The following is a 12,408-nucleotide window of genomic DNA, read 5'->3' on the forward strand; positions in this document are numbered from 1 at the left end:
AATGAACTGAGTTACTTTTCAGAGCAGTTCATGTCAGAGAAGCAGAGGAAAAACCAGGTTAAAGATTTCAGTTATAGAAATCATCAACCTCCTTCATTACAAGTAACCAAGTACATTTACTCAAGTATTAGGCTTGCACTTATGAAGTACATGTACTGTAATATTTCCAAGTTATGCAACTGTAACTCCACTTCTACTAGGAGGGATTCACTTTCTTCGATTTCAAAGGGAAACAGTGTACTTGTCATTCTACTACATTTATCTGACAGCTTGTTACTGGTTACTATATAGGTTAAGATTTTACACACAAAGTATACGATCAACAGATAAAACATGATGCATTATTATAGATTCAACTATCCAGCAGTATATAAAGCAGTTAAAATGAGCTCCACCATGACCAGATATTAAGTAAACGTAAGTGTACTGTGCTATTAACACTTCTGCACTTTTATGTATGTGAATCTTTGAATGCAGAACTACTTTTAACAAACTATGTTTAGCGTTGTATTAATAGTTTGAGGTTCTGAGTGGGCTACTTCTACCAGCGCCAACACCAACATCCTCAATTAGAGAAAATAAGGCATGAAGTTTGCCCAGGGCCCCCAAATCACTAAATCCGCCCTTGCCTGCATTAATGTACAATTTATTCAGAAACAGATCCATTTATTTATGTACTTTTTGATTTACCACCACACAAGATGGTACTCTCTATTATAAACTTCACTGCCCTTTGCTCACTTCATGTACAATAAATATCTTGGATGTTTTATGTTAAACAGCTGTTGGATCTTCCAACTGGACATAAAGAAAGATTAAAGTCGCTGTAAAGAGACTCAAACCTGACATGCGCTGCTGTGACTTCAATGAGGGAACATTTTTAAAAATAAGATGTATGGTCACATGACTACTTTTGGTTTCCTAGAAACAAGTTGTGGCTCAACTTCCTCAGCGGGTTCACATCTCTCCCTACACCTCCTCATGTTATTATTGTAACATGACAGTGATTGAAGGCTGAACTTTGTCTTTTGTGTTCCAGCATCGCAGTGTAAGTCTCCGAGCAGCAGTGAGCAGCCAATCAGCTCCCGATGCGCTGGTTTCACTCCTGCTTCTCACACGCTCTGTGCGCGCGCGCGTGTGTGTGTGTGTCTGTCTGCACGAGCGCGCTATAACCCCCCCCACCCACACAAACGCACAGACAAAATACTGCAGATCATGAGCAGTTTCTTTCCAGTCACTCCCCTCCTTTCACCTTACCCACTCGCGTTAAAAGCGTCGTTGAGCTCCTGCAGGGCGCTCAGAGCACTGATGGACCGGAGGAGGATGGATGCTGAGGGAGGCCGCGTGGTCCACCGGGACAGGCGCGCGGGACAACTTGCGGTGGTCGTGGCGGTGCAGAACGTGCTGGTGGCTGCGTGCCTTCTGGTCACTCTTTTCGTTTACTGGGAAACTCAGGGGCTGAAGCCGGTGAGTGAGCAGGGAGTGGAGGGGTATACAGAGAGGAGTTTTTTCTCTTCTTTTATCAGTTTAATGCAACTTGCTGCCATGTATAAGCCTAATGAGAATTCAAAAAGGTGTGTGTAATCCTTTTAAAGGTGTTAAACTACTCTCAAATGCATCTCTGCTGTGGATCAGTGTAGACATTTCAATTTCAACAACCTACACAAAATTTAAAAATAAAAATAAAATAAACCTTTATCTCAAAAAATGATCACAATCACTCAGCTAATACATCCAGACCTATTTTTCTGCTCATGCATTTACATGTGAATTGAAACATGCTGTTAAACCTAACTTACTGTCATAAAACCATTACCTAAATCAGAATTTCAGTGGATGTAATAATAATCTAAGTGGATGCTCAGACACATCATTTCCCCTCGGATAACCTTTTTTTCCCCTTTCTTTTCTTTCTTCTTTTTTTCTTTTTTTAATAATGTGGAAATATTCCCCTCAATGCAGCTTTATTTCATTCATACTGTGAGTGAGGAAATGTCTGGGGCATGCATGCACTCACAGGAACCCCAGGAGGCGGCAGACACAAACTATAAACTTTAACTTAAGACTATAACAGCACTATAACTCTCATGTGTATGTCACTTTGGATAAAAATATCCACCAAATGAAATGGCATTGCAACAGCAAAGAGCACCCTGCTTTGTGTCTGTCTTTTATTTTATTTTTTTTAAACACCTTCTTTTGATTTTTAAAAAAAGATTAAATTGGAGAAGGACTGACTGTGCAGTAGAGTGTGTTCATATTCAAACCGTTACCACATTAGTCCTTTCACAGTGGAACTAACTGTCTTCAAAAGAGCTATTTTTACTTGTGGTTTTCAGTTTTAAATGAAGAGTCATATTTAACACTATTAACAGTTTGAGCAGGAGAGAACAGAGCTACAGAAATCACACTATTTAAAAGTGAAAAGCAACAGGAATGGTGTGCAGAGGTTCTCCAGATATGACCTGGATGACTAGAATCTGCATTGACATATCCGCACACTTACTGTGTAATGTTAATTTTAATGACTAACATTTGTACTACATTTAGGCTGTGGTGTTCATCACAGCGATGCTACTCTCACTACAGTTTTTAATCATGTCACTGTGAGACTGTTTTTCACACCATACTGTTACCTTACTACTGTATCAAGCACTTGCACTTCCCAGTCAAACATAAAGGGATCACAGAGCAGAGCTGCGTGACCTTTGAACAAACACCGACACTTGAGCCACATTTATAATGCCATAGTCATAATGGCAGTGAGGGCAGACAAACAGGAAAGCAGAAAAGTCAATAAACAAACCATTTAACCCACTAGTTCTCTAAACTTAGTTTGTTATTCTTTTTTTTTTTAGCAGCCCACTGCTCCTGATGATATACACATAGAGTTTGAAGCCATACCAGGTGAGTAAATGAAAAAAGAACTTTTTCTTCTGATCTTGATCTTTATCTTGTTATTCATCACTCATATTGAAAATAAGATACAGCTTTGCAAGTTTCACAACAAGACAAACAAGCGTGTTTCTGCCTTTTTCTCACTTTCTGCCACTTTCCCCTCTGTGCCTCACACTCCCCCTTTCATCCTCTAGAAATGGAAGGCAATGATACACTGAAGTTCAATGGCATTCAAAGCAGAAAAAATATGAGTGTGGCCGGCGAAAAGAATGAGACGATCTCTATCGAATGCACTGGACCCTACATTTTGTATATGGATGTGTGTTACAAGTCCAAAAGCAACGAGGAGGCCAACGGGACCCTGCGACTGCTGGTGGTGGGGCAAGAAACTCATCTCATCAATTTCGACATGCAAGGTTCACGTGAGATCTGCAGGGGGCTCCACTCCGTAGTCTACCTCAGAGCAAAGGAGAAGGCTGCTCTGCACTTGTACTCCACAAATCACTTCAAGATTAAGAACGCAACTGTGGGCCTGAACTATATGCTGGGAAGTCGGTGTAATACCTGATGAGTGCCTCGTAACGCTCTCTCACACTCTAAGAAAAAGCATGAAGACATGAAGCTGACTGGAATGAGGAAGGGAGCTCAGCACTTGCAGTCATCTGCCGCTGTGAGAACAGACACTAAGCAGGACTCACACTGACGGCACAGCTTGTGTTGACAGACTCTTTTCTGTTTTGTTTATTACCTCAGCCAAGGGAGCTATGGCTCTGTGCTTGAACCATTTTGATTAGGGCTGCAAGTAATGATTATTTTCATTATAGATTAATCTCAATTGGGCTTTAAAATGACAGAAAGAAGAGTCTTCTCCTAGAGACCAAGGTGATGTCTTCAGAAAAGCTTTTTTTTTGTCAGACCAAATATCCAAAAACCAAAGATATTCAGTTTACTTTAATGTAAGACAAGGAAAAACAGAAAAATATCACATTTAATAAGTTGGAACCATCAAAAGTTTGGCAGTTTTGTTTACAAAATGATTTAAACAATTGATTATCAAAAAATAGCTGAAAATATAAATTTCAGCTTCACTTTCAATTAGTCAGGATCCTTGTCTCTTCTAAAGGTTAACTCTTCAGAGTTCACTATCAGAAAGTCAGAATTAGTCTACGTGGTACTGAACCACATTTAAAGAAGCACAAACATGATAAAAGTTTTTTCCTTGCCCTTTTTTTTTCTCTTACCACAAATGAGCAACTGCCATCACAGTGTTATTGGTTTACACACAGAATCATGAGGCTTAGTGCTTTCAAACAGTGTTTGCCATCCTAAATAAAGTAAGAAAACCCTCCTGGCCTGTATTCAGGCCGCTGATTGTTACGGGTTTTAATGATTCTGCACTCCTCAGGTGCCTTGTTTTAATATATATATAATATAGCTAATATACTGTAATTTTCTGTAGTTTATTTCACTATAATAGTACCATGAATGTATAATGAATGTATTTGTTATTGGTGCATTTATTCTCCTGTAAAGCTCCACAGTACAGTGAATCTCTATCTTACGTGGAGGGCGGCTACCAAACACGACTCAAACAGTGTTTAACTCACTTGGATCACCAGATTTTTAGAGTTTACTACGATAGTTTCTTTCTATGACGAATACATTACCAGACATGAACGTATTTGTCTTTATCGAGTTAGAGCTGGTGCTCCAAGAGATTTAAACACATGTTGGTGGTCAGGTTTGATGCTGCAATCACACTGACACACTGGCAGCTCAGTGTAAAGGCCAGAGAAGAGATGAAGGAAGTGGAGGTTTTCACTCTTTTGATTGTATCTGCACTCACAGCACTCACATTACTTGTGGTAATATGTCACGTGTTTGTGATCTGTGTGTGTGTGTGTGTGTGTGTCACTATGTGTTTTCTTGATAAGGTGTGTTGTTATAAGGAGGGGCAAAGTATTGACCAATCCCTATGAGCAGGGCCGTAGCCAGGATTTTGGAAATACTATACTATACCCACATTACACCAAAAAAGAATATGTCTACATTTGTTTAAGTTATTTGGATTTTTTAAATATTTAATTTAATTTCAGTTTTGTTGAATTATTTTTTCTGTAATTTTTATTTTCCAACATCAATGTCTAAAATTCTATAATGCTGTTTCAAAGCCATCTCTACACTGCCTGGAATAAACTCAGCTGATACCATTATTTCATTTACTTATTGGCCTAAAAGTAGTCAAAGTTAAATACACACTAAGTCTAAAAATCCCCTAAATTATTAAAAAAAAGAAAAAAAAGACTGAAGATGTGGTCTCAGTGTGGTAGCTACGGCCCTGCGTGTGAGGTTTTTTGTACTTACTGTATTAGTGAAGCTATGATGTTTTGAATGAAAAGCAATGGTGTTATGATGGTGGGAAAATATTTTTTAAATTTAAAGTATGCTGTAAAGCACATTGTACTGTACACTTCTTAAGCCATAATATTTGCAGGCTTTATCATCTGGTCCAAGCAATTAAACAATGTCACGCCCAGCATCATTGTTGATAAAATATTTAATTCATACCACAGCAATAGTGCATTTAAAAGCAGGATGAATATCAGTGATGGTTTAAATGGTTGCATAATGAGCAATCTATGAATGTGATACACACTGATGATGTATAATTAATCCAGGAGTATAGCTACCTCCTGTAAGCTTTGGCACTGACCACATGTTGGAATGAAACTTTAATAAAACGAGTTTCCCTTTTGCAATGAGCTTCTTTGTTTTCACCGCCGTCTCTCTCTCTCTCCCACTGTCTGTCTGGCTGCTTTGAGAGTCAGCAGTTTCATCATCGTTACCTGGCACGTGACCATTCACTAAAAGTGAAAGTGGTTTGAAGAAGGAGATCTCTTGCGTCACACAGTGACCTGACATGGCACTGCTGCAATGAATGATCACTCCGTTTGTGTGCTACGAGAGTTTGAAGGTTTAAGGCTGCACTTTCAGACTTCCAGATCAAATCAAGTCAATTTTATTTATATGGTGTCAAATAACGACAGAAGTGATCTCAGGGCACTCCTCACATAGAGCACGGTCTTGACTGTACTCTTTAATTTACAGAGTCCCAACATTCCCTTGTGAGAAGGCGCTTGGTGACAGCGGCAAGGTTTCTTCCCTGCAATAAAACCTGAAACCTCGAGCAGAACCGGCCATCTGCCTCGCTGTATTTTTTAAAATAAAAGTAAAACAGCCCGTGTTTGAAGATCTGAATCCACAGCTAAGATGATTTTGCTTGACTCTTGTCATTTCTAATAATAGAACAACAGATAGATTTCTATGGGAAACCACAAGAGACTTTCCAAGATGCATGGAAAATCCCTGCTTAGGAAAACATTCTGACCATTTGTTTTAGTACCAGGAACAAGGAATTAACACTGGAGCAAGTTCAGGCTTGAACAGAAAAAATCACCCACGTCATCACAACAGGTTTATTTTTGGAGAGTGTGTAAAACTGTGAATTGTAATAGCATCACAAAACAGCTAATTTTAACACCCCCGTGTCCGTCAACAGGCATGCACATGTTCACTTTTAAAATAGTATCTATGAATTCCAAAATTCCTGAAGTTGTAAATGTGGAAATCAAGCACTTACTTCTCATAAACTCTGCTGGCAGTGCTTACAATCAATCACATTATGGTGTTTTCCATTGCTTTGGAGGTAGTCATGCCGAGCCATGACACCATTACACAGTACAGCAAAATAAAATAAGTAGTTTACCTGTTGGAGGTGTGCTGGTTGTCTGCAAACATCATCATCACTGTGGCTGTTTCTGCTTGTACTATTCCTCCATGCATTGTTTCTAACTAATTCCGTGAAGAAGTTTAATTTTCTGTAAATTCTTCGCAATAAAAGTCTCCCGTTATTTAGTCATTGAAAAGCTTTTAATCTGTAGCAGTAAAGCAGGAACTGTTGGGTTTGCATCAGTAGTAACCTAACACAATTCTGATACAGCTGCCCCTCCGCAGGCTTCTGGAAAGCTGGCCAATCAGAGCAAAGTGGCTCATAGGGGGGGGGGCTTTAAAGACAGGAGCTAAGACTGCCTGTTAGAGACAGAGGCTGAACTGGGGGGCTACATAAAGGGCCAGCATAAGATAAATAAGGAGTTTTTTGAACTGTGAATCATGGAAAGCTACTCTGGTGGAGTCCCAAAGTAAAATGTAGAGCTGGAAATTAGCATAATAGGTCACCTTTAAAGTAGCGAACTGTTACTGCATATACTTCAACTGTGTTATTAACAAGGTTTAAACCTATACACATTTACAGCCATGATGATGCAACATCATAAACTCTCGCTCAGGTAAATGATTTCACAGTGAGTTCAAAGGTCAGCGAGATGGGATTCCTCTTTTGCAAGATACACATGGAAATATGCATGCAAGAGAAATGTAAATACAATGGATGGTAATAGTCTGTAACATACAGAAACACAGCAAAGTCTTTATTCTTCTGAAAAGAATCAACATCAACATACACATAAACAATAATTATGATAATAGACTAATCTTTATTTTTTTTAACACCAAGTTAAAAGAAGGTCACTAACTCGACCAACCTTATTTTACTCAGGCAGATCATTGAGAGACTCGGGCATTAGTTGTTTCTCCCCACAACATCTCAGCCACAGGGATGCATGATTTCAACCCTTTGGTTTTGATAACTCTTTTCAATGGATACAGTAATCCAGTTCAGGCACTAACTCCCAAGATTCAGTGGGATCAAAAAGACTCACTATTGCATCTGCAAAGTGAGGCCAAACCCCTCATTTCTCCCTAAGAGGCCATCTTTTCATATTAATCAGCCTATTAATTTGTCAGTTTTCACTCTTCAACCAACGGCAGAGGAGCTGCATCCTAGTGTCAGCCTATTATGTTCTGTTCCCGAGAATGTATACAGATGTGTCAGCTGTAAGTCTGATATCTTATTTGTATGTTACAGAGGACAGAGGAAAAGTTCTGCCTTCTCTAAAAAGAGGCTATCTTGGTTGTAGATACCTTATCCCAGGGCCTGAAACTGACTGCTGGGCGTCACTTTCCTTTATCAGATCACTTGCCTCACCCAGGTTACACGTAGTGAGAGTGGTCACTTCCAGGATGACAATGCCCCAATTCATAGGGCGAGAGGGATCACTTAATGGTTTGATGAATATGACAATGATGTGAATCATATGCTATCATGTAATAATATGATATCACATAATGATATCATAAAACATGACTTCTCCCATTCTATTAAAAATAAAAAAAACATTTAATTCGAGGTGCCGCTTCAGAATCCTGGACTCATTTAGCACTGAACCAGCTTTTAATTTGAGGAGTTATGCATGCAGCCATGGATATAAAACACTGTGGGGCAGCTGGGATGTCCAGCATCTGCAGTACTTGACCATGTTCCATAACTCTGCGTATATGTGTGTGTGTTTGTGAATACATTTTGTACTGGCTTCTATGTTGCATTTGTGGGAGCAACACCAAGACGCGTTCTCTGTATGTTTCATACTTGGCTAATAAACAGATTCTGATTCTGAGGTTCCAGCAGTGACTACTTCTTGTCCTTGTCTGTATTCTTCATTTCAGAGTTTCCTTGTAAAAATGGAAATTTCTTGGTTGAGGGTTTGAATATTGTATGCAGGTTGAGCAGAGACTGTAATTCATAATTCATTCATAATTTATACTGTTACTTTTTTATTTTTTTTTAACATGGTTAATATAACTGATCTGTGTTTTGTTGTGTCAAACTCATACTCCTTATAACTCCTTCATGGGCTTTGGAAGTGAAGAGATAGCAAGGGTGGAGGTGAGGGAGAAGGAGCTAGAGTCAGATACCGAAAGGAAAGAAAAGATAGTAGTTGTCTATGGTAAACATGACTACATGTGGCAGATAATGATCATGGCATTGGTTTGATTATAAAGTGAAAAAAATTACCATTTGCTTCACTATCATTTCACAAGATTGTCAGACAGGTTGGTCTTGTCATGGTCTTGCTGTTGTCCTTCTTTAGATCTTTCTCTTACCTATTTCTGTGATCAGTGATGAGCTGGAGATCCATGCCACAGTCTACCAGCATGCAGTGCACGCCTCTAATTTGTCCAGCTTTATCAGAAACCACGGCCTGCTGACTCAGGAACACGTCCAACAATTTCTCCACATAGCCAAGGTCAGATAAGAGCTGATCTCAGAATAAAGCTATGAAACCAGAGAAGGAGAGGATTGGGAATTTTTCCCATGTGGATCACTGTCATCACATTCTTATCCTGCTTGTTTTTAGTTAATGATAGATCCCCAATTGTACTACAAAATAATGTATACTTTGCTCCCCTTTCAGGTGTTTGTAGGTCCTGGTTTCCCCTATGAGTGTCCAGCTCCCATTGAGGCAACAGCTCTGGGTTGCGTCTTCCTCCAGCCACGATTTGACCCACCACACTCCTCAGACAATAATGACATCCACCACAAGACAGGTAGGTAACCCCTCAAGTTGAAAAAAATGGTGTACATCCATTTTTAGATCTAAAGACAGTAAAAAAAACTTTGGATCACAGATTTCCTCTCAGCAATATGCTGAAGAATTCATCAATAATCCCTGTGGACATGACCAACAGTACAGGAAGGATGAACAGGAAGCAGTAAAAGCTATTCTATGCACAGAGGTAGGTCCCAAAGTACAAGCAGAGTCATATATAACTGTATATTCAGAACATATATGCAGACATGCACCTTGTAATCCCTAAATATCAGTTGCAGCAGCACTGAGGACAAACACTTTTAGTGTTTGTGTATGTTTGTGCAAGTGAAGCCTTTCACTCTCCGAGAGTTCACATGTGAGGGAATGCTGGAGCGGGTTCAGGGTTATATCACTCACCAGGTACGGGGTTGTAGCCATGTAGGATAAGGCAGGCTCAGTCATTTTTGTAGAGCTGCTAAACAAACTTTAGAATATAACTTTATTTTTTGTTGATCTCCCAACAATGCAAGCTTTTTTCAGTGAAATTAAACTGCCGCTCCGATGCAACTTTTTTCTTTCTTGCCACACCTTTTTTTCTTTTTACTTGCAGTAGTTGGAAAGGCATTTTGGTGATATTCTACAAAAGCGATCGTGTTCTAATTAAACACTAACACTTCTTAATTTTTTAATTAAGCTAACTCCGATTAAGGACCATTTCAGCTGTCACATTTCCATACTGTCAGAGTGCTGAGGCATTAGCCAATAGTAAGTGATTAGTACACCCATACTCACAGAACCGGAGTATGTTACATCCCAAAAACTAATATTTTTCTATAGTAAACACTGTTTTGAAGTGTACCTGCATTTGTCATCCACAATAAAGAGACTAGAAAAGCTATTTCATGATAAAACTTTTACTCATTTCTAAAACATGTTCTATTTTCATCTATTTCAGGTCCACATAGGGTGTAGTGTGTGGCTCAGGAAGGATGTGTGGAGTGCTTGCGTTATATCATGAATATGAATTTTAAGTGTAAAGCACTGCTGTGGTTACTGTTAACTAAAGTATTATCATTACTGGCATGTTGTTGCTGTTGTTACAGTTTTTATTGATATTGTTACATATTGTGGTACAGTAATTGTAGTTATTGTTTAACTAAATAAAATATGTGAATGGTCATACCCAAATTACTTATTCCTCTTCTTCAAAACCAGCTTTGCTGCTCTATGCTGTTTTTTTCAGCAGGGACGTTACCCTAAACCAATATACCATCCACCACATCCCACACTCTGTGGAAATACTACACAGCGGATGTGATAGTCATGAACGAGGATTTTTAAAATGTAACCTGTAACTTGACAGACCAATGTATCCTTGGAATTAATACTAGGTTATTACTGTAGATCGTAAACTAGTTAGTTGGGTATGCTAATGCTTGCAGCCGGACAAACACACTGTTTAATCCATTCCTTACAATTTTGCTCTTGTGTTTTTGTTTTTGGATAGGATAAAAAGGTCCAATCACTCTACAATTTCAAGCATAACGCTTCAACATGGAGAAATGCAAAGCTTGACAGACTTGCCGTGGCTAGTTACAGATATGGCTGAAAATATTGGTGCCCCTCCACCTTTTTTTAAAAAAAACCATTTTCTCTGTATTAAGCTGAAACTAATAAAAGTATATGGTATCTTTCATTCTTGCTTTTGATTTACAACTTAACATATTATTTAATACAATAAAACAAATGAAAATGTCATGGCCAAAAATATTGGTACCCTTAACTTAATATTTTGTAGCACCACCTTTGGAGGCAATAACTGCAGTCAAGTGCTTTCTGTAACTCTGAATAAGGTTTCTACACTTCTCCACTGGTAGTTCGGCCCACTCTTCTTGAGCAAACTGCTCCAGTTCTCTCAGGTTTGATGGGTATCATCTCCAAACTGCAAGTTTCAGCTCTTTCCACAGATATGACAATGGGATTCAAATCAGGACTCAAAGCAGGCCACTTCAGAACGGTCCAACGTTTTCTTCTCATCCCCGTACAGATTAGATACACCCAGTGCCTGAGGCAGCAAAGCAACCCCAAAACATCACTGAGCCTCCTCCCTGTTTCATGGTAGGCACAGTGTTCTTCTCTTTGAAGGCTTCATTTTTTCTTCTGTAAACATAGGGTTGGTGTGATTTACCAAAAAGCTCTAATTTTGTTTCTTCTGTCCAAAGCACATTCTCCCAGAAGGATGGTGACTTGTCAATATACATTTTGGAAAAGTCCAGTCTGGCTTTTTTGTGTCTTCCTTTTAGAAATGGGGTCTTCTTCTACCATGGAGATCATTTTGATCCAGACAGCAATGGATGGTGCAACTTGAAACTATTGTACCTTGAACTTGAAGATCAGCTTGGATCTGTATTGAAGTTTTCCTTGGTTCTTTCTCGACCGTTTGAGCAATCCTTCTGTACAATCTTGGGCCAATTTTCCTCTTGCGATCACGTCCAGAGATGTCTGCTACAGTTCCATGGGCCTTAAACTTCTTAATGATATTGGCAACAGTGGTCACAGGAACATCAAGCTCTTTGGAGATGCTCTTGTAACCTTTACGTTGACCATGCTTTGCTATTACCTTTTTCCTAATGTCTTCAGACCACTCTCTAGTTTTCCTTCCGTTTTCCATGTTCAATGTGATGCACACAGTGGCACAAAACAGCAGAGTGAGTGATTTTCTCCTTTTAAACTGGCTGAATGAGTGATTATAAGATTGAAAACACCTGTGATACTAATTAAAACACAATAGTCTGCTTAAAGTATCACTACAAATCAATTATTTCTTTCAACTTCTAAAGGGTACCAATAATTTTGTCCAGGCTATTTTAGAATGTTTTTGTAGAATAAGCATGAATTCAGTTATTTTCCCAACTTTTTTGTTTTGTTCCACAGCAAACCAAGCATGGACATGCACTGATGATAAAATATTACTTGATATATGATGCATTATTTTAGTAAAATGCAAGGGTACCAATAACTT

The 12,408-nt window shown here is 38.9% G+C and overlaps 1 protein-coding gene across 1 annotated transcript; it reads left to right on the top strand.

Moving 5' to 3' along the window:
• Positions 1–946: 946 nt before the first annotated feature.
• On the top strand, positions 947–5,634 carry LOC137188068 (uncharacterized). Its single transcript, XM_067597457.1, has 3 exons — positions 947–1,467; positions 2,859–2,907; positions 3,093–5,634. Exons 1-3 carry the CDS (start codon positions 1,216–1,218, stop codon positions 3,464–3,466), a joined length of 675 nt encoding a protein of 224 aa, XP_067453558.1. The 5' UTR covers positions 947–1,215; the 3' UTR covers positions 3,467–5,634.
• The last annotated feature ends 6,774 nt before the right edge of the window (positions 5,635–12,408 follow it).

The sequence above is a fragment of the Thunnus thynnus genome, chromosome 8, assembly GCF_963924715.1.
Source record: "Thunnus thynnus chromosome 8, fThuThy2.1, whole genome shotgun sequence".
NCBI classification, from domain to species: Eukaryota; Metazoa; Chordata; class Actinopteri; order Scombriformes; family Scombridae; genus Thunnus; species Thunnus thynnus.

Coding starts and splice junctions, on each gene's coding strand:
- LOC137188068 (XM_067597457.1), top strand. CDS start 1,216: ATGAGCAGTTTCTTTCCAGTCACTCCCCTCCTTTCACCTTACCCACTC. Junction 1,468..2,858: donor AAACTCAGGGGCTGAAGCCG/GTGAGTGAGCAG, acceptor TTTTTTTTTTAG/CAGCCCACTGCTCCTGATGA. Junction 2,908..3,092: donor AGAGTTTGAAGCCATACCAG/GTGAGTAAATGA, acceptor TTCATCCTCTAG/AAATGGAAGGCAATGATACA.